General features: G+C 45.3%; 1 protein-coding gene across 1 annotated transcript in view; it reads right to left on the bottom strand.

The window, feature by feature from the left end:
* Window positions 1-3,439: 3,439 nt before the first annotated feature.
* The window catches only part of LOC121536998 (receptor tyrosine-protein kinase erbB-4-like), a 246,806-nt gene continuing 226,462 nt past the window's right edge, over window positions 3,440-23,783 (bottom strand). Inside the window, exon 2 of the mRNA XM_041844704.1 lies at window positions 3,440-3,629. Within this exon, the coding sequence (XP_041700638.1) occupies window positions 3,448-3,629 (182 nt within the window). The 3' untranslated portion in view covers window positions 3,440-3,447. The remainder of the gene's footprint in view (window positions 3,630-23,783) is intronic.

Raw genomic sequence — 23,783 nt, 5'->3', positions numbered from 1 at the left:
CTACGGTGTGCGTCGCCAGCCCAGCCCGGCCTGGTCCTGCTCCACGCACAGAACCTACGGTGTGCGTCGCCAGCCCAGCCCGGCCTGTTCCTGCTCCACGCACAGAACCTACGGTGTGCGTCGCCAGCCCAGCCCGGCCTGTTCCTGCTCCACGCACAGAACCTACGGTGTGCGTCGCCAGCCCAGCCCGGCCTGTTCCTGCTCCACGCACAGAACCTACGGTGTGCGTCGCCAGCCCAGCCCGGCCTGTTCCTGCTCCACGCACAGAACCTACGGTGTGCGTCGCCAGCCCAGCCCGGCCTGTTCCTGCCACTCGCACCAAACCTACGGTGCGCGTCGCCAGCCCGACCCGGCCTGTTCCTGCCACTCGCACCAAACCTACGGTGCGCGTCGCCAGCCCGGTCCGGCCTGTTCCTGCCACCCGCACCAAGTCTACGGTGCGCGTCGCCAGCCCGACCCGGCCTGTTCCTGCCACTCGCGCCTGAACTGCCCGTCTGCCCAACGCCGTCTGAACTGTCCGTCTGCCAAGCGCCGCAGGAACTGCCCGTCTGTACTGAGCCTGCAAAGCCGCCCGTCTGCCATGAGCCTTCAGAGCCGTCCGCCAGACCGGAGCCGCTAGAGCTCTCCGCCAGACGGGATCAGCCAGAGCCTTCCGCCAGACAGGATCAGCCAGAGCCTTCCGCCAGACAGGATCAGCCAGAGCCTTCCGCCAGACAGGATCAGCCAGAGCCTTCCGCCAGACAGGATCAGCCAGAGCCTTCCGCCAGACAGGATCAGCCAGAGCCTTCCGCCAGACAGGATCAGCCAGAGCCTTCCGCCAGACAGAATCATACACCAGCTATGGAATCAGCAGGAGCCGACGCAGCCCATACTAGACTGGAAGCCCAGGTTCGGGGCCAGCAAGAGCAGCTCCTGCAGATGGGAGCCGCCCTGCTGGAGGTGATGACCGCAATCCGAGGCTGGGGTCCGCCTCCACCGCCAGCCGCCCAGCCAGCACCATCAGCCAGCCATGAGCAGCCAGATCCGTCAGCCAGCCACGAGCAGCCAGATCCGTCAGCCAGCCACGAGCAGCCAGATCCGTCAGCCAGCCACGAGCAGCCAGATCCGTCAGCCAGCCGTGAGCAGCCAGATCCGTCAGCCAGCCATGAGCAGCCAGATCCGTCAGCCAGCCATGAGCAGCCAGACCCGTCAGCCAGCCATGAGCAGCCAGATCCGTCAGCCAGCCATGAGCAGCCAGATCCGTCAGCCAGCCACGAGCAGCCAGACCCGTCAGCCAGCCATGAGCAGCCAGATCCGTCAGCCAGCCATGAGCAGCCAGATCCGTCAGCCAGCCATGAGCAGCCAGATCCGTCAGCCAGCCATGAGCAGCCAGATCCGTCAGCCAGCCATGAGCCGTCCAGCCAGGATCCGCCAGAGCCGTCCAGCCAGGATCCGCCAGAGCCGTCCAGCCAGGATCCGCCAGAGCCGTCCTGCCAGGATCCGCCAGAGCCGTCTAGCCAGGATCCGCCAGAGCCGTCTAGCCAGGATCCGCCAGAGCCGTCCAGCCAGGATCCGCCAGAGCCGTCCAGCCAGGATCCGCCAGAGCCGTCCAGCCAGGATCCGCCAGAGCCGTCCAGCAAGGATCCGCCAGAGCCGTCCAGCCGGGATCCGCCAGAGCCGTCCAGCCCGGGATCCGCCAGCCAGCCAGGATCAGCCAGAGCCAACCAGCCAGGATCCGCCATTCAGTCCGGAGCTGCCCCTTAGTCCGGTGCTGCCCCTTAGTCCGGTGCTGCCCCTTAGCCCGGTGCTGCCCCTTAGTCCGGTGCTGCCCCTTAGCCCGGTGCTGCCCCTTAGCCCGGTGCTGCCCCTTAGTCCGGTGCTGCCCCTGAGTCCGGTGATGCCTCTTAGTCCAGTGCTGCCCCTTAATCCTGTGGGGTTTAGTTGGGGGTGGTCATTTGGAGGAGGCTACGTAAGCGGGTAGTGACTATGGTGGGGTGGGGACCACGACCAGTGCCAGAGCCGCCACCATGGACAGACGCCCACCCAGACCCTCCCCTAGACTGTATGCTGGTGCGCCCGGAGTTCGCACCTTTAGGGGGGGGTACTGTGACACTCTGGCTCCATGGACTTTGATTATTGAGCCAGGGTTGTTCATTTTCTTTTGGGTGTATTTCTATGTTGGTTTCTAGGTGTTCATTTATATGTTGTGGTGGTTCTTGATTATTCATGTGACTCCCAATCGGAGGTAACGAGTGACAGCTGTCGGCTCGTTATCTCTGATTGGGAGCCATATTTAAACTGTTGTGGTTGCACTGTGTTTTTGTGGGTTTTTGTTCCGTTTTCGGTCTGTTGTACCGTGGACTTCATTTGAGTCGTCTTTTGTTTTGTATTTGGTTACTTTGATTAATAAAGTCATGTTTCTTGGACACGTTGCGCCTTGGTCATACTTGGACGACATAGACGACCGTGACAGAGTGTGTGGTGCTATCAGAGTAGGGAGTAGGGAGAGTGTGGTGCTATCAGAGTAGGGAGCGTGTGGTGCTATCAGAGCAGGGAGCAGGTAGTGTGTGGTGCTATCAGAGCAGGGAGCAGGGAGCGTGTGGTGCTATCAGAGTAGGGAGCAGGGAGCGTGTGGTGCTATCAGAGCAGGGAGCAGGGAGCGTGTGGTGCTATCAGAGCAGGGAGCAGGGAGCGTGTGGTGCTATCAGAGCAGGGAGCAGGAAGCGTGTGGTGCTATCAGAGCAGGGAGCGTGCCGACGGAAAGGTAGGGGCAAAAGAGGTCATTCTCAGCCAGCTGAACATACTGAATGCTGTGTGTGTGCCACACTGTTTTTCCTTTCTCCAGCAAATGTATAGGAGTTCACTGACCTGCCTCCAACCCCCCATTACCACATAATTATTTCACTGGGCCTCAGAGGGTGTGTGTGCATGCATGCGTGAGTGAGTGTGTGCATGTGTGTTGGGTCACTTAAGCAATTACACCACTGGTCCCTCATCTAACCTACAATCAATCCCAATCAAGCCATTTAATTTTGATTTATTCTAAATCTCTGAAAAATCTCTAATCAAAGACGATATGGATTGTGTTGAATCAAAGCGAATGAATTAGGTCATCAAAATTCCATGATGTCTCACACCAAGCAGAAGGGAACATGGAGACAATCAGTGTTTGGTATTTAGAGATCAGAGTTAGAGAGGATGAGGGTCTGATTGTCACAGACAGCCTAGCTGATTGGTAAAAGAAGACCTAAGAGTAAAACCATGTCAGACCAACAAGGTCACGTGGACAATGGCTGCTTGCAAAGTTAATTAAATAAGCACTGCAATGTTCAACAACGTGAGGTGTGATTCCAGAACAGATTGTCCTAGTCGTGATTCTAATACTGATGTGTAAGTTGGGTCTTACCCTGAGGAAGGAGAGGTCTAAGATTAAAAGCTAAATTGTTGGGGGAGAAATACAGTGAAAAGCTAAGAAGGGATGGTAGTGTCAGGTCTTACCCTGAGGAAGGAGAGGTCTCTGGAGCGGTCGATACTGGTGATCTCCAGGTTGCCCATCACCACCTCACAGTTCTCATAGTACTTCCTCAGGGTGCGGTACTGCTGCTCCAGGTCTGACAGAGTACTCAGCTTGTTCTCTGTGCCCGCGCATACTGCAGGAAGAGAGAGGAGGAGGTATGTTAGCTATGTGTTACACTGTACGTGATACTCATGATCCATACAAAACATTGAAACAAGACTTTACTCTGCGTGCCTGCGTTTGTGTGTACAGGAAGCCCTTGAGGCCCAGTGGGCAGATGAGTCCCCGTTAGCGTGTGTCCAGGCTACTGAGTAGACTCCTGCTATGTAATTAAAGCCAGGCTTTTCCACCCATCAAACACCTTTCACCCCCACTAGGACAGGAGACATCTGCCCTGTCAGCTGCTGCTGCTGCCCAGAGTATAGCCCCAAACACCCCAAAACAACACAAAATCACAACAAAGCACAATTCAACACACACTTAAAAATACACACACGCACATATAAACATACAGTGGGGAAAAAAAGTATTTAGTCAGCCACCAATTGTGCAAGTTCTCCCACTTAAAAAGATGAGAGAGGCCAGTCATTTTCATCATAGGTACACGTCAACTATGACAGACAAAATGAGGAAAAAAAATCCAGAAAATCACATTGTAGGAATTTTAATGATTTTATTTGCAAATTATGGTGGAAAATAAGTATTTGGTCAATAACAAAAGTTTCTCAATACTTTGTTATATACCCTTTGTTGGCAATGACACAGGTCAAACGTTTTCTGTAAGTCTTCACAAGGTTTTCACACACTGTTGCTGGTATTTTGGCCCATTCCTCCATGCAGATCTCCTCTAGAGCAGTGATGTTTTGGGGCTGTCGCTGGGCAACATGGACTTTCAACTCCCTCCAAAGATTTTCTATGGGGTTGAGATCTGGAGACTGGCTAGGCCACTCCAGGACCTTGAAATGCTTCTTACGAAGCCACTCCTTCATTGCCCGGGCGGTGTGTTTGGGATCATTGTCATGCTGAAAGACCCAGCCACGTTTCATCTTCAATGCCCTTGCTGATGGAAGGAGGTTTTCACTCAAAATCTCACGATACATGGCCCCATTCATTCTTTCCTTTACACGGATCAGTCGTCCTGGTCCCTTTGCAGAAAAACAGCCCCAAAGCATGATGTTTCCACCCCCATGCTTCACAGTAGGTATGGTGTTCTTTGGATGCAACTCAGCATTCTTTGTCCTCCAAACACGACGAGTTGAGTTTTTACCAAAAAGTTCTATTTTGGTTTCATCTGACCATATGACATTCTCCCAATCCTCTTCTGGATCATCCAAATGCACTCTAGCAAACTTCAGACGGGCCTGGACATGTACTGGCTTAAGCAGGGGGACACGTCTGGCACTGCAGGATTTGAGTCCCTGGCGGCGTAGTGTGTTACTGATGGTAGGCTTTGTTACTTTGGTCCCAGCTCTCTGCAGGTCATTCACTAGGTCCCCCCGTGTGGTTCTGGGATTTTTGCTCACCGTTCTTGTGATCATTTTGACCCCACGGGGTGAGATCTTGCGTGGAGCCCCAGATCGAGGGAGATTATCAGTGGTCTTGTATGTCTTCCATTTCCTAATAATTGATCCCACAGTTGATTTCTTCAAACCAAGCTGCTTACCTATTGCAGATTCAGTCTTCCCAGTCTGGTGCAGGTCTACAATTTTGTTTCTGATGTCCTTTGACAGCTCTTTGGTCTTGGCCATAGTGGAGTTTGGAGTGTGACTGTTTGAGGTTGTGGACAGGTGTCTTTTATACTGATAACAAGTTCAAACAGGTGCCATTAATACAGGTAACGAGTGGAGGACAGAGGAGCCTCTTAAAGAAGAAGTTACAGGTCTGTGAGAGCCAGAAATCTTGCTTGTTTGTAGGTGACCAAATACTTATTTTCCACCATAATTTGCAAATAAATTCATAAAAAATCCTACAATGTGATTTTCTGGATTTTTTTCCCTCAATTTGTCTGTCAAAGTTGACGTGTACCTATGATGAAAATTACAGGCCTCTCTCATCTTTTTAAGTGGGAGAACTTGCACAATTGTTGGCTGACTAAATACTTTTTTTCCCCACTGTACGTATAAACAGGCACGCATGCACAAGTGCATGCGCACACACACACACACACACACACACACACACACACACACACACACACACACACACACACACACACACACACACACTGTGTGCTTAAGTGGTTCTTGGCCCATCAGTAAAGAGGTGAGGCAGCAATTCTAAGAAACATGTCTTAACCTCCATTGTCACATGAAAACTAACAGAATAATGACCTTTCCATTCAGAGGTGAGTAAAAGTTTATGCAAATTACTGCTATATTTAACATCAATAATACATCCACACCTGCAGTCTTTTTTAGAGAGATACAGAGAAGAGGTTCTGTCCCAAATGGCACCCTATTCCCTATATAGTGAACCACTTTTGACTGGGTCCATAGGACAGGTAAAAAAAAATGCGCAATATAAAGGAAATAGGAAGCGATTTGGGATGAAGACACTGCCTTCTCCAACATTACCATTCAACCCCAGCCATGTTGTCACTGTGTGCTGTTTCTAGCCACTTCACGGTTGACAAGGGAACCATTGCCTTGACACTGGTGGCAGAATCCTCTCAAAGTGTTGTCACACAGTCACCCATGAACTGCCACCCACCACCATAGGAAACAAACACACACACCTGTTTACTCCAAACACACACACCTGTCTCCTCCAAGACAGCTCCCCTCAAAGATCTTACCTCAATTTTATGTACCATTCTGAGAACCCTGTTTCTGTGATCTGCTCTCTCTCTCTCCTCTCTCTCTCTCTCTCTCTCTCTCTCTCTCTCTCTCTCTCTCTCTCTCTCTCTCTCTCTCTCTCTCTCTCTCTCTCTCTCTCTCTCTCTCTCTCTCTCTCTCTCTCTCTCTCTCTCTCTCTCTCTCTCTCTCTCTCTCTCTCTGTCTAGCATTTCTTTGTATTTCCCTTATTTTCTAAACGTTTACCTCACACTTCCCCTCAGAGAAAGCAATAAAAAGAAGGCAACTCCTACTCCTTGCTAAACTCAACTCATGCCCGCTTTGTGGTATTAGCAGCACTCTGAAACCCCTTTCGTGTTATTTCCTATGTATTTCCCCTCCATTACCTCTCAGAAAATGGATGGATGAGAAACAGAAGAATCAGCTTCAAGGCAACATTGGGCTATAAAGAGAAATTCGATCTTGTTCAAACAATTCTAACATATTAGATTACAAGAGGCAGAGGGAGCATACAGATCTCACCTAAGAGTAAAGGGATGCGTCCAAAATGGCACCCTATTCCCCATAGGAATAAGATGCCATTTGGGACACAGCCAAAGAAAGGGAGAAGCAGGTATCAAGCAGAGATGGCATGCAGATCAGGTGTGATATGATGATATATACGATGAGGCCTGGGTGTTTTCAATAACGGTTAGCATTGGTATAGACGGAGGAGGAGGGGGTATCATAAAATGGGGTTTCCAGGTAATAAACAGTTATTATAGCCTCAGGATACCATGCCGACTTTTCAGGGGTATTGTGGGATGTGCAGGCTGTATCCTAAATGGTACCCTATGCACTACATACTGCTCTACTTTCAAAAATAGTGCGTTATGTAGGGATTAGGGTGCCATTTGAGATGCAAGCGCAGTCTCCCAGTGAAAAGGACAGTTTATAATATATCATCAGCCAGTCTCCCAGTGAAAAGGACAGTTTATAATATATCATCAGCCACCAAAAAAGAAACCTCCCACCACACACACACACACACACACACACACAACCTTTCACTGAGATTGAATTGTTATTATTCCATTATGAAACCTTAATGGCAATCCAACTAAATGATTTGAGTACAGTCAACTCAAAATGTTGCTGTACATCAGATACACTCAGTTCTGCTAAGTGGTAATTACTGAATTATCAGTGATCTGTAATGAAAGCATACAGTATCTGTAATGGAAGCCTATAACTCCATGTAAGCCCTACATGGTGTTGACTGCCCAGTGAACCACAGCAAAGCCACCGGTGTCAACCTGGTTGGATGTTCAAGTGGACCAAGGCTAGATTACTGGCATACTGAGCTGAAACAAGCCATGCCGAGCTGTACTGGGCTGGCCTAGAACAATGGGTGGGATAGCGTGTATGGTGACTTGTGAAGGCTATGTTACATGCAGATAGAAATAATAAATTTTCTCTCTCTCTCTCTCTCTCTCTCTCTCTCTCTCTCTCTCTCTCTCTCTCTCTCTCTCTCTCTCTCTCTCTCTCTCTCTCTCTCTCTCTCTCTCTCTCTCTCTCTCTCTCTCTCTCTCTCTCTCTCTCTCTCTCTCTCTCTCTCTCTCTCTCACACACACACACACTTGTACATAGGAGATTCTCCCCCTACAGCATGGATTCCCATTCAGAGGAACTGAGGCCCAATGTCTTCATTTCTATGGTTTTATCCCCCTACCCCGTTCCTCCTCGTCATCAGAGGACTGGTTTAATTTATTCTCTGGGATTTCCATTCCAGAAATGATGGATTGAGGCAATGAATCTCAATATGGTATTTCTTCATATACTTAATTAATAGTAGGATTGGAAGCCTGCGGTAAAAAAATAATATGCATGTCTGTTTCAGGCGTGTGTGTGTTTGCTTGTGTGGGTATCTATATAGTTTTGACAGTAGCCTATGTGTGTGCAATTAAATAACATTAAATATGTTTCACATTGATTTACACAAGGTTTTTTGTTAACCAAGGCCTCAAGGATGGGGTATTTTTACCTTCATGATAAAGACAATTTGTTGCCATTGAATATGGTTAAACTGAATATAAATCAATGCTTAATATCTTTGATTCCCTCCCCTTTTCTCTCAGGTAATCTACAGTACACAGTGTAGTTTAGACATCTTTAGAAATAAGCACCCTACTATATCCCTCAGTAAATATCAGCATCAAAGAGCTTCATTAGCTATTCAAACAGTTGCTGGGTTAAATCATGTTCACTGTAAAATTGTGATGTGTAAACAGACAAATGCTGCATTTCTTTGATTTACAGCAAATAAAAAATAAAATAATGAATAGAAATGCAATCTACTCTAGACTCCCTCTCGACGTAGAAAATCTATGATGACACTGATTGATTCATATTTTTGTTATTGGCAGAACTAAAAGTCTGCTTTCCCTTGGCATGCTAACAACAGACCTCTTCAGTTCAATCACAAAAACCACATAGGGGCAGATAGGCCCAAATATAACTATGCCAATTATTCCCCCAAATAACCTTTGCTACGGATTCATTTCCGGAATATGCAAAACATCATCATTATATTTAGGCCAATCTCACGTGTTATGCACCTATATTCAAATAAATGAAACATTTTCCCTCTCATTCACTCAAGCCCACACAAACAAACCTCTATCATTTCCCAATAAGTGCTACCATTTCCTGTCCAGACATTGTAACAACAGCAACAGCAATATGGTATGGAAATCAAGTGATGTACATTGCCTTGTAAAAATATTCATCCCCCTTGGCGTTTTTCCTATTTTGTTGAATTACAACCTGTAATTTAAATGGATTTTTATTTGGATTTCATGTAATGGACACATACAAAATAATCCAAATTGATGAAGTGAAATGAAAAAAATAACTTAAAATAATGGAAAAGTGGTGCGTGCATATGTATTCACCCCCTTTGCTATGAAGCCCCTAAATAAGATCTGGTGCAACCAATTACCTTCAGAAGTCACATAATTAGTTAAATAAAGTCCACCTGTGTGCAATCTAAGTGTCACATGATCTGTCACATGATCTCAGTATATATACACCTGTTCTGAAAGGCCCCAGAGTCTGCAACACCACTAAGCAAGGGGCACCACCAAACAAGCGGCACCATGAAGACCAAGGAGCTCTCCAAACAGGTCAGGGACAAAGTTGTGGAGAAGTACAGATCAGGGTTGGGTTATAAAACAATATCAGAAACTTTTAACATCCCACAGAGCACCATTAAATCCATTATAAAAAAATTGAAAGAATATGGCACCACAACAAACCTGCCAAGAGAGGGCCGCCCACCAAAACTCACGGACCAGGCAAGGAGGGCATTAATCATTGAGGCTACAAAGAGACCAAAGATAACCCTGAAGGAGCTGCAAAGCTCCACAGCGGAGATTGGGGTATCTGTCCATAGGACCACTTTAAGCCGTACACTCCACAGAGCTGGGCTTTACGGAAGAGTGGCCAGAAAAAGCCATTACTTAAAGAAACAATAAGCAAACAAGTTTGGTGTTCGCCAAAAGGCATGTGGGAGACTCCCCAAACATATGGAAGAAGGTACTCTGGTCAGATGAGACTAAAATTGAGCTTTTTGGCCATCAAGGAAAATGCTATGTCTGGCGCAAACCCATCACCTCTCATCACCCCGAGAACACCATCCCCACAGTGAAGCATGGTGGTGGCAGCATCATGCTGTGGGGATGTTTTTCATCGGCAGGGACTGGGAAACTGGTCAGAGTTGAAGGAATGATGGATGGAGCTAAATACAGGGAAATTCTTGAGGGAAACCTGTTTCAGTCTTCCAGAGATTTGAGACTGGGATGGAGGTTCACCTTCCAGCAGGACAATGACCCTAAGCATACTGCTAAAGCAACACTCGAGTGGTTTAAGGGGAAACATTTAAATGTCTTGGAATGGCCTAGTCAATGGCCACATCTCAATCCAATTGAGAATCTGTGGTATGACTTAAAGATTGTTGTAAACCAGCGGAACCCATCCAACTTGAAGGAGCTGGAGCAGTTTTGCCTTGAAGAATGGGCAAAAATCCAAGTGGCTAGATGGGGGGGGGGGGTGAACAGTTATGCACGCTCATGTTTCAGTTTTTTTAGGAAAAATGCCAAGGGGGGTGAATACTTTCACAAGCCTCTGTATATCTGCAGGTGATCACCTCTGACACTGACACACGCTGCTTTATATCACACTTAGTGTACAATCTGTCCAACCCTACCCCCAAACTGCACCATAACCACAGAAGGAAACGGTTGCATAAACATGACATGTACACTTGGAGGAAACCACAACGTTTTACAACCAGTCACGTAGTGTGTTTCATGCTGTGTGAGAGAAGAAAAACAGATGGAAAAACAAAATAAGAAAAGGGTGGATGTGAAAGAGTCTGCTTTCTCTGCTATCATCTCCAGATAAGAAGCGGTACTGATCTGCTCTCCCACTGTGTGACAATGAATAATCCCTCCACCCCTCTCTCTCTTTCTTTCTCTCTCTCTCTATACATGCTCTCTTCTCTTTCTGTTTCACTCTAACTCTCTCTCTCTATCCATGCTCTCTTCTCTTTCTGTTTCACTCTTACTCTCTCTCTCTCTCTCTCTCTCTCTCTCATCCTCTCTTCTATCTTTATCACTGTATCACTCTCTGTCTATATCACTCTCCCTCTATCACCCCTCTACCTCTCTCTTATTCCACTCTATCAATCCAAGTCTTCTTTCTCTTTCCCCCTCGGTCTATCACCCCTCTGTCTCTCCCCACTCTCTATCACTCTCTCCAACTCTCTCTCTTATCTCATCCTCTATCAGTCACCCATCTCTCCATAGAGCAGCTTATAGACTATATCCTGTGAGATGGGTCTCAGGTGAATGCATGGGCCCTTAGAGTCCCTTCAGCAGTTTACATAATTCTCACAAGAGGGATGTATGGGCCCTCAGAGTCGCAGAGGTGGACACATTTTGGCAAGTGGACAGTATTTGGCATGACAGGCCCTAAGAGTCTTCACCAGGCTCACCATAGACCATAGAAATAGAATGAATAGAAAGGGCGTCTCCATTCAAGTCAATGGTGGCATAATGGATGGACTGGCAGCCATTTTGAGTGCACCCCATTGTCTCACATCAGATAACATGACGGCCGTCTGCACTGATCTGTCTGATAACTCTCTGACACTCATGGGATAGCTAAAAATATGTTTGGCTACTTTTCTGCCTCAACATTCTAAAATGTTAACAAGGTGACATCGTCCACTGAAGTAAGTTAATATTACCAAAAACTATAAACCTGTAGATAATATTGAAAAAACAAATGTCATGAGAAAGTCTTCACTACCTACTTCTACATCTAGCTAAGGTGTCAGCTGACTGCTCTCTGCAACGTTATCACGTTGGCCACACGTTACAAAGTAGCTAGGCACAGTGCCAACTGTCATAGTCAGATACATGCTGAATTAGGAGAACAGTCCCATAACTTTGGTGCAGTACAACTTCATCAACAAGCTGGCAAACTAGCTACAGTATGGCTATTCAAACAAACTTGCACCATGCTGCTAGCTGGAGCAAGTTTTACCCAGCTGATCAAGCATGGTTTCCCATTGTAGCCAGTGCCTCGTAGCTACCTAACTAATGTTAGGCGAATGATCAAAATCTAGATTTTTAGACATGAGTTCCACGTCCTACAAGACAGATTGGTTGAAGGATGAGCGTAGTGTAGGAGTGATGCCATCTGTCGTGAGACAATGGAGTGTACCATGCGAGGAAGTAAAAGCAGGAAGTGTACCCTTCTATCTGGGCTGTGATTTGTTCAGTCAACTCAATTGACATAACAAAAAATACATTCCATTGCATGAGCCACATCAGTTAGCATAATTTCAATTAACATTCTACATTACCATGGCATTCCAGTTTCAGTTGATAAAACCATGGAAATGATTGCATCACAATACCAGGCAGCCATTGCGAGTGTACCTATGAGTTTACCAGTCAAATTGCCACGGTTAGAGCTTCAAAGCCCATTCTATTCATTATATTTCTATGCCAGAGACAGGGTATCGCACAGCATCTGTCACTGTCACAACGATTACACTAAAAGTCAATGGTTTCACTCTGCCAGACGTAGTAGGTCACGCGGTGGTGGGTCACACGGTGGTTTGTAACGTAGTACTTCTTTAAATATTTAACATTATACATGTTTTATTTATGCCACAGAGAGGCACATAGATTCACTGTCTGCATCCCAAATGGCACCATATTCCCTAAAAACAGTAGTGCACTACAGTATATAGGGTATTGTGTGCCATTTGGGATGCAGACAGTGAATCTATGTGCCTCTCTGTGGCATAAATAAAACATGTATAATGTTAAATATTTAAAGATGCACTACGTTACAAACCATCGTGTGACCCACTACGTCATTTTCTCATCAACTTCAATTTAATTTGGTATTCTATAAATATACTCTGTGGAATTAAACTAAATGATCCTCCCCGGATAACTTTCTACCTCTTACTCAATTAATTTCCATAAGTATTGCACAAAATGACTTATCAATAGTGCCTGTGGGTTTTTATTGAACACCAATAAAGTGGAGAGAGTGTCACAGTCTCCAAGGCTTATTGGGCCTCACAGCCACGCTAAGAAAGGTCATACCAACACACAGTAACTCACTGAATTAAATAAAGTTGCAAATGTCAGTTCCTCAAGTAAACATCATCGATAGCTCAGTTTGGGGAGGGAGGGGGTGCCTGGGGTTGGTGTGTGTGTGTGTGTGTGTGTGTGTGTTAGTGCTGGACGTGTTTAAACTAACAAACATGTTTAGTCCCCATGAGGTCAAATACTCTTTCTAGGGGGTTTAGGGTTAAGGTTAGAATTAGTGTTAGAATTAGGTTTAGGGTTAGGGTTAGGAGCTATGGTTAGGAAACAGACAGGCAACAAGTATCCCATCTATACTCTACCCTCTACCTTTATGTCTGGTTCTCGCCAAGTTACAGTCTCTCACCTATGTGACATTTTAGAACTGCATTTACAGATAAAATATAGTAGGTCACACATCATTATCATACTACCTGAGTTCATCAACTGTTTACTGGCCAGACTGAGAACTACTTAAATGGATTAATATTCTCCATTGGACATGATTTTCAGTCCAGGACTATAATTAATCTACAGGTATGTTCAGGAAACTGACCCTAGGAGTTTAGGATTGAGGGTCAAATGCTCCCATCCCGCTTGAATTTGAGATGATGAAACACCCCTTCTCTGACTCCGGTGTCCCCTGTCCAATTAACTTAATCGGTCCAAAACTAGACCACCCTTAGTACTCTAGGACAAAATGTTTCCATCTTGCTTCAAACCGTGCTGAAAAACTAACAATGACACTCCTCCTCCCTCCTCCCTCCTCTATAACCCCTGTGTCCCCTATCATGAGCTTCATCGGTCACTTATCATGAGTTACAAGCTGCAGTGGCTGGTGTAATCATGCCCCCAGATTACTGCCCATCTGCTGGGCAGCTTAATGACAATGATGACAATAACCATAATAATATGATGTGTACTGAGGGTGATGACAAGACGGTCCGGTGAGGTCAGGTCCCCTCTCTAGCCTCCGCGGTCAACTACACACACACACGCACACGCACACGCACACACACACACACACACACACACACACACACACACACACACACACACACACACACACACACACACACACACACACACACACACACACACACACACACACACACACACACACACACACACACACACACACACACACACACAAGCGCACACACACACACACACACACACACACTACGGTTTGATGGAGGTCCCCTCTCTAGCCTCAGCGGTCAATGAGCTTCACAATGAACCTGTCTACTGCTCCATATGGTCAGGCTGACACATACTAAAGCATTCGTGTGTGTGTCTGTGTGTGTGCGTGTGTGTGTGTGTGTGCTTGTCTGCTTGTATGTATGCCAGTGTGTTTCTGTGTTAACAAGGCAAGGCCTGAATGCTAATATTACAAGCAGGCGAGCTCACATACATACACACACACACAAACAAACAAATGCACACACACACACACAGCATTAGTAATGAGTAATACCTCTGCTGATAGTAGCCAGTCGCTGGGGAATACTTGGCTGGCTGGGGAGAGGGGGGTGCTGGGACATGTGGCCCCTGTCACCAAAACACCTGGAAATTGACTACTCGATTCCATTACACACATATGTTCTGCACTGAAACAACTACAACCTGGCTGGAACCCACCACAGAGTAGGGCTGCACCCCAAATGGCACCCAATTACCTTTATAGTGCACTACTTTTCATCAGAGCCCTATGGGCTGTGGTCAAAAGTAGCACCATATTGGGAATAGGGTGGCATTTGGAACGTATCCTAAATGGTTTCTCTAAGCACACACACTACATTAGGCCTTGGAGAAAACAACCCAGCATTTCTAAAATAATTGCCACCACAAACTGTTTGCTGTTTCCCTGCTTTGAGAGTTTCAAGTTATGCAGCCAATATATATATTACAGGGAGACACCAGAGAGAGAAGATTGATTTCACGGACAACAATTTTACATACAAATTGTAAGTGGGGCATTTTGTAAAATGATGTGCCCCCACAGTGGCAGAAGATATAAAACATAATTTTACAGAAATGTTTTCAATCGCCAAGAGGAAGAGATTTTGCCTATTTACAGAAAGGTGAGTATTTCTCAGTAGAGCATCTAAAGGGCCAAAGACGTGTGAGTGTGTGTGTGCGTGCATGCTTGAATGACTGTGAATGAGTGTGTGTCTTCCATAGATACTGTAGCTACTGTATAATGACTGTGTGTAGAGAGCAGGACCAGGAAGGAGTGTAAGTACGAGAGGGTGTGAAAGGAAATGTCAAACAGACTACTGTAGCCCAGTTATCTACTGGGCTGTCATGTCAGGATATGAAAGAAGAGGTAGTGGTCTATTTTGGGCACAGCAGAAAAAAGGGTTCTTATAGTAGACACCCCCTCGGGCTTCCCAGACCCCTGCACACACACACACACACACACACACACACACACACACACACACACACACACACACACACACCCCTGCACACACACACACACACACACACACACACATACATACGCGCACAGGCACACACATATCACAAACAAACACACGCGCACACGCACACACACACACATCTGCAGCACCACTGCCTGGGCTTTGGTCACCATGGATACAGGTCAATGCTTCTTAGTCAGAGCTCTGTACACCACACCGATAAGGTGCACGGCCCAGGGTGTGGAGGTGTGTGTGTACACACGCGCTGGAGCTAATCTAATCCTATCCTAGACCAAATCTGGCCAGGTTACAGAAGAGAGGAGGAGATGATGACACACACACACACACGAGCAGAGGAGATCATGACACACACCTCATTACCCATAATCCTCTTCACCTCGCCGTTTATCCTTGCCTGACCACGCCGTGCTGGCTACTGACACCGGGTTAAAGGGAGTGTGTGTGTGTGTGTGTGTGTGTGTTTGCATGTGTGTGTGTGTGTGTGTGTGTGTGTGTGTGCCGCTGATGCCAAGTTAAAGGTAAAGCCTTTACTGTGAGCATTGTATAGAATGTAACGGGTCAAAAGTCAGAACTCAGAACTCAGCTGATCTTGACAGGAATTTAGAGGTGGTTTAGCAAGGAGTTTATCAACATAGAGCTGGATGTGGATTACTGACAATGGATAGGAGTCCTACCTGAGATATGTTCAATTCTGGGAATTGTTAGGGTTAGAGTGGGGAGGGAATATTGAAGCCTGCATTTGTATTTATTGATTGGATGTTTGAGCGTATTGAAGAGTAAGCTTGTTGCATGACTGTTGTGAAGGTCACAGTGGCAGACCTGGTTAAATAGGGAACCAATTACAGTTTTTTCCAACTGCTTACACACAAAATATTTTCATGTCACACGATTTTTGAAACCTCTCACTCAAAGTGCAAAACTACACACAAAATCTCCAAAACCATAAGCTATTTCTCAGCCTTTGACTCAGTTGTCAATTGCATAAAAAACTTTTTTCAAAACACTACACACAATTCTCTACCTAAAACACAAAAATCTAACAGGAAGTGACTTGCTTTCCTTTTCCAAACACAACCAATCAAAATGCTACACTTATTCACCAGGTCAAACACACTCTCCTCACATGTTCAAACACTAATTGCTTAACTGATCACTAACCAATCACTGCTTTACTGTAGTATAGGACTGTTTTGAACAATGGATGCCAACAATGGACAGAGAGCAAGAGGAGTAGGAGGGAGAGAAAGGGGACAACAACGAGGACAAATTCAAAGACGAATAGTTGGAAGAGGAGGAGGAAGAGGAAGAGGAAGAAGAGGACGAGGGCAAAGAAGAGAAGGAAGGAGAGCCATCTCTGATGAGATTAGGGCAACACTTGTTGATCATGTGATCAACCACGGTTTGACCATGAGAGAGGCTGGACTGAGAGTCCAGCCCAACTTGAGTCGATTTACAGTGGCGTCCATAATTCGAACCTTCAGAAATGAGAACAGGTATGCAACTATCTAATGACTATTTTAGCATTAAAGTAATGTACTGTAAAATACGTATGACTGCATAGTATTGCATAAACATTTGTAACTCTAAGCCATCCATTTACTGCACTGCATTGAATGAATGAGGTTGGTTATCATGTTGTACTACATTTTTGTGTACATTGTTTACAGTTCCTATGCTGAACACATACTGTGTTTGAATTTTGTACAGAGTGGAAAGGCAAAGACATCATGGAGGACGAGGGACGCTTGTTTACAGATGTACAGGAGACTGCAATTATAAATATGGTTTTGGCCAACAATGCAATTAGGATTTGAGAGATAAGAGAACATATCTTGAATAATGACACCATATTTAACAACATCAATGCTGTAAGCCTGTCGATCATACAACGCATCCTCCAACGGCACCAAGTGACGATTAAACAACTTTACAAGGTGCCATTTGAGAGAAACTCTGACAGAGTCAAGAATCTGCGAAATACGGGGTCCTCCATCACAATGCCATACTGGGTCCGTACAACACCGGCCATATGCTCACTTTTCTGGATGCAATTTACACAATGCTTGTCCCTGATCCAGATCAGGAGCCTGCTAGGTTTGTGGTTATATGGGACAATGTTAGTTTTCACCGGGCTGTTCTGGTCCAAAACTGGTTTGCCACCCATCCACAATTTGTAGTTTTGTACCTACCCCCATATTCACCTTTTCTAAATCCCATAGAGGAATTCTTCTCAGCCTGGCGCTGGAAAGTGTATGATCGCCAACCCTATGCCCGCATGCTGCTTCTCCAGGCAATGGAGGACGCATGTGGGGACATAGAGGTTGCCTCTGTCCAAGGTTGGATACGCCATGCTAGGAGATACTTCCCTCGATGTTTGGCAAGAGAAAACGTATCTTGTGATGTGGACGAAGTATTGTGGCCAGACCCAGCCCGGAGAAGAGATGAAGCGTAGCTTAGCACTGGTGACTGCCCCCCTACCAATTCCTGGACTGCCCCGGGACCCCACACACACAATTGTGTTCTTTACAGTTTTTTCCAACTGCTTACACACAAAATCTTTTCTTGTCACACAATTTTTGAAACCTCTCACTCAAAGTGCAAAACTACACACCAAATCTCCAAAACCATAAGCTATTTCTCAGCCTTTGACTCAGTTGTCAATTGCATAAAACACTTTTTTCAAAACACTACACACAATTCTCTACCTAAAACACAAAAATCTAACAGGAAGTGACTTGCTTTCCTTTTCCAAACACAACCAATCAAAATGCTACACTTATTCACCAGGACACACACACACTCCTCACATGTGCAAACACTAATTGCTTAACTGATCACTAACAAATCACTGCTTTACTGTAGTATAGGACTGTTTTGATCAATGGATGCCAACAATGGACAGAGAGCAAGAGGAGTAGGAGGGAGAGGCAGGGGACAACAACGAGGACAAATTCAAAGACGAATAGTTGGAAGAGGAGGAGGATAGGAGTAGGAGGAAGGAAGAGGAAGAGGAAGAGGAAGAAGAGGACGAGGACGAGGGGCAAAGAAGAGAAGGAAGGAGAGCCATCTCTGATGAGATTAGGGCAACACTTGTTGATCATGTGATCAACCACGGTTTGACCATGAGAGAGGCTGGACTGAGAGTCAGCCCAACTTGAGTCGATTTACAGTGGCGTCCATAATTCGAACCTTCAGAAATGAGAACAGGTATGCAACTATCTAATGACTATTTTAGCATTACAGTAATGTACTGTAAAATACGTATGACTGCATAGTATTGCATAAACATTTGTAACTCTAAGCCATCCATTTACTGCACTGCATTGAATGAATGAGGTTGGTTATCATGCTGTACTACATTTTTGTGTACATTGTTTACAGTTCCTATGCTGAACACATACTGTTTTTGAATTCTGTACAGAGTGGAAAGGCAAAGACATCATGGAGGACGAGGACGCTTGTTTACAGATGTACAAGAGACTGCAATTATAAATATGGTTTTGGCCAACAATGCAATTAGGATTTGAGAGATAAGAGAATATATCTTGAATAATGACACCATATTTAACAACATCAATGCTGTAAGCCTGTCGATCATACAACGCATCCTCCAATGGCACCAAGTGACGATGAAACAACTTTACAAGGTGCCATTTGAGAGAAACTCTGACAGAGTCAAGAATCTGCGACATGACTTTGTAGAGGTAATGCCCTACTTCCAGTACTTCAACATACCTTCTCTCTGTATATCCTTTTCTGTTACAGAGAGTTTGAATGGATGCCCATGTAATCATGTGATAGTTGCTTCAACCTCACCAAACAGGCGCGAAGAAATGTAATAGGACAGAGATCATTCCCTGGACACTAATATACTATGTGCTGCCATCACCAAAACGGGGTCCTCCATCACAATGCCACACTGGGTCCGTACAACACCGCCATATGCTCACTTTTCTGGATGCAATTTACACAATGCTTGTCCCTGATCCAGATCAGAGCCTGCTAGATTTGTGGTTATATGGGACAATGTTAGTTTTCACCGGGCTGTTCTGGTCCAAAACTGGTTTGCCACCCATCCACAATTTGTAGTTTTGTACCTACCCCCATATTCACCTTTTCTAAATCCCATAGAGGGAATTCTTCTCAGCCTGGCGCTGGAAAGTGTATGATCGCCAACCCTATGCCCGCATGCCGCTTCTCCAGGCAATGGAGGACGCATGTGGGGACATAGAGGAAAGCCTCTGTCCAAGGTTGGATACGCCATGCTAGGAGATACAGTACTTCCCTCGATGTTTGACAAGAGAAAACTTATCTTGTGATGTGGACGAAGTATTGTGGCCAGACCCAGCCCGGAGAAGAGATGAAGCGTAGCTTAGCACTGGTGACTGCCTCCCCCTACCAATTCCTGGACTGCCCCCGGGACCCCACACACACAATTGTGTTCTATACTGTATTCTAAAGAATATACTTTTGGTTTACATATGTTTATGGTTTTGTTGTATGCTACTGTATACAACAGTAATGTTTGGCCTACTAAATATTTTCTGTTTCTACATTGCATTGGTGTTTACAGTGTATTTGTTACCCCTCTCAGCAGATTACTTTCACTGTAGAACATTGTACTGAAATGTAGATATAACCCTATGAAAGACCAAAGAGCTTTAGATTTAGAACAACAGTGTTTACATGGTATATCCAAAAATGTACTATTATGAAAGAAGTGTTTGCCATTTGATGCAAATGCTTCATTCTGACATGTGTTTTTGGCATTTTGAATGCCGTGTTACATTTTGAAGGAGATGTAAGGCATTTTGCATTTTGTGTGTGCAGTTTTGGGAATTGTGTGTAGAGTTTTGAAAAAAGGAGACATAGTTTTAAAAACGTGTGTAAGCAGTTGGAAAAACTGTAATGTATTCTAAAGAATATACTTTTGGTTAAAATATGTTTATGGTTTTGTTGTATGCTACTGTATACAACAGTAATGTTTGGCCTAATAAATATTTTCTGTTTCTACATTGCATTGGTGTTTACAGTGTATTTGTTACCCCTCTCAGTAGATTACTTTCACTGTAGAACATTGTATTGAAATGTAGATATAAGCCTATGAAAGACCAAAGAGCTTTAGATTTAGAACAACAGTGTTTACATGGTATATCCAAAAATTTACTATTATGAAAGAAGTGTATGCCATTTAATGCAAATGCTTCATTCTGACATGTGTTTATGGCATTTTGAATGCAGTGTTACATTTTGAAGAAGATGTGAGGCATTTTGCATTTTGTGTGTGCAGTTTTGGGAATTGTGTGTAGCGTTTTGAAAAAAGGAGACATCGTTTTGAAAACGTGTGTAAGCAGTTGGAAAAAACTGTAAATGGATCCAAGTGAATAGTCCCAAAAGTGCAAACTCAAAGCTAAATCAAATACAAGCATTGGAAAGTATTTTACATAATGTATTTGACCAGGGTCTGTGACAGGTGATGCAGAGCCATTACCAGTCAGGTGGGATAATGTGTGTGAGTATAGATGGCGCCAGGTGAAAGAGGACGAATCCTTCCTTCCTGTCCACCTCTGCCTGACACATCTCAAATATTTGCAGTATAACCTGGTTGAAACCCATAGATTCAGAGAGTGGAATGCTCTTAGAGACTTACCCAGAAAGACTCACAGCTGTAAGTGCTGCCAAAGGTGTTTCTACAAAGTATTGACTCAGGGGTGTGAATACTTATGTAAATTATATATGTCTGTATTTTATTTTCAATACATTTGCTAAAATGTCTAAAAACATGTTTTCACTTCGTCATTATGGGGTATTGTGTATAGATGGTTGAGAAATGTTTTTTATTTCATCCATTTTGAATTCAGGCTGTAACAAGAAAATGTGGAATAAGTCAAGGGGTATGACTACTTTCTGAAGGCACAGTATATATTTGACCCAGGTCTGAAGAGTAAGAAGGTGAAGCAGAACCATTAGCAGGCAGGTGGGATAGCAGGTGGGATGTACAGTATGTGTGTGTAAGTACAGATGTGGTGCCAGGTGAAAGAGGACATACCCTCCCTTCCTGTCCAGCTCTGCCTGACTGCTCCCTGACCGTGACCCAGCGGTCTGACTACCCTGGAGGATGGCTGTGGTCATTGTTAGTCTGACTGCACATACACACACACACACCAACCCAGCTCTCACTGACACATACATACACACACACCGCACACCAACCCAATTCTCACTGCACACACACTAACCCAGCTCTCACAATGCTGACAGTGTGCCTGGGACCAAAGGCCATGGACAAGACATAAAGAAAATAAACAATATCAAGGGTCATTGAAAGGCTATGTACAGAGCAAATTCAATAGAATGTACACACAAACAACACATCTACAGCACAAAACATTACCCTGCAATGTACACAACGGTGACACATACATAACAGGCTTACACTATTACCTATAGTACATCGTCTATTGCATATCCCAATCAGCCCCAGTGTGTGAGATGTCCTGCATGACCTTGCTAGTGTGTGCCACCTGTGGAAGGCCCACTATAGAGGGACGGCTAAGGCAAAGGAAGGATTATATCAGACTGTATGATTTTTAAAAGCTGCCATCATCCCAGCCCCAGTGGAGGCTTTAGACCATCACACAGTACAAGGGAAGCTTTAGATGGTCGTGCAGAACGGACCACATGGAGCGCAAAGATATCACACCCAGTATTTTAAGTCCTGCCAGGAAGAGGTACAGTGAGGGAAAAAAAGTATTTGATCCCCTGCTGATTTTGTACGTTTGCCCACTAACAAAGAAAGTATCAGTCTATAATTTTAATGGTAGGTTTATTTGAACAGTGAGAGACAGAATAACAACAAAAAAATCCAGAAAAACGCATGTCAAAAATGTTATACATTTATTTGCTTTTTAATGAGGGAAATAAGCATTTGACCCCTCTGCAAAACATGACTTAGTACTTGGTGGCAAAACCCTTGTTGGTAATCACAGAGGTCAGACATTTCTTGTAGTAGGCCACCAGGTTTGCACACATCTCAGTAGGGATTTTGTCCCACTCCTCTTTGCAGATCTTCTCCAAGTCATTAAGGTTTCGAGGCTGACGTTTGGCAACTCCAATCTTCAGCTCCCTCCACATATTTTCTATGGGATTAAGGTCTGGAGACTGGCTAGGCCACTCCAGGACCTTAATGTGCTTCTTCTTTAGCCACTCCTTTGTTGCCTGACTGTGTGTTTTGGGTCATTGTCATGCTGGAATACCCATCCACGACCCATTTTCAATGCCCTGGCTGAGGGAAGGAGGTTCTCACCCAAGATTTGACGGTACATGGCCCCGTCCATCGTCCCTTTGATGCAGTGAAGTTGTCCTGTCCCCTTAGCAGAAAAACACCCCCAAAGCATAATGTTTCCACCTCCATGTTTGACGGTGGGGATGGTGTTCTTGGGGTCATAGGCAGCATTCCTCCTCCTCCAAATACGGCGAGTTGAGTTGATGCCAAAGAGCTCGATTTTGGTCTCATCTGACCACAACACTTTCACCCAGTTCTCCTCTGAATCATTCAGATGTTCATTGGCAAACTTCAGACGGCCCGGTACATGTGCTTTCTTGAGCAGGGGGACCTTGCGGGCGCTGCAGGATTTCAGTCCTTCACGGTATAGTGTGTTACCAATTGTTTTCTTGGTGACTATGGTCCCAGCTGCCTTGAGATCATTGACAAGATCCTCCCGTGTAGTTCTGGGCTGATTCCTCACCGGTCTCATGATCATTGCAACTCCACGAGGTGAGATCTTGCATGGAGCCCCAGGCCGAGGGAGATTGACAGTTCTTTTGTGTTTCTTCAATTTGCGAATAATCGCACCAACTGTTGTCACCTTCTCACCAAGCTGCTTGGCGATGGTCTTGTAGCCCATTCCAGCCTTGTGTAGGTCTACAATCTTGTCCCTGACATCCTTGGAGAGCTCTTTGGTCATGGCCATGGTGGAGAGTTTGGAATCTGATTGATTGATTGCTTCTGTGGACAGGTGTATTTTATACAGGTAACAAGCTGAGATTAGGAGCACTCCCTTTAAGAGTGAGTGTCACGTACGTTAAGAAACGGGTCGGACCAAGGTGCAGCGTGAAAGGCGTACATGTTTATTAACTAATAAACACACGACACAGTAACCAAAATAACAAACTTAACCGTGACGGTCCAAAGGGCTAACACACAAGCCTAAACAGGAACACAACAAAATCCCACAACACAGGCAGGAAAACTGGCTGCCTAAGTATGATCCCCAATCAGAGACAACGAGCGACAGCTGCCTCTGATTGGGAACCACACCCGGCCAAACATAGAAATACAAACCTAGAATATTCACACCCTGACCAAACCAGCTAGAGTTCTATAGGCCAGGGGGGG

This window comes from Coregonus clupeaformis, chromosome 23, assembly GCF_020615455.1.
Source record: "Coregonus clupeaformis isolate EN_2021a chromosome 23, ASM2061545v1, whole genome shotgun sequence".
NCBI lineage: Eukaryota > Metazoa > Chordata > Actinopteri > Salmoniformes > Salmonidae > Coregonus > Coregonus clupeaformis.
This window is presented reverse-complemented; position numbering and strand designations above follow the sequence as displayed.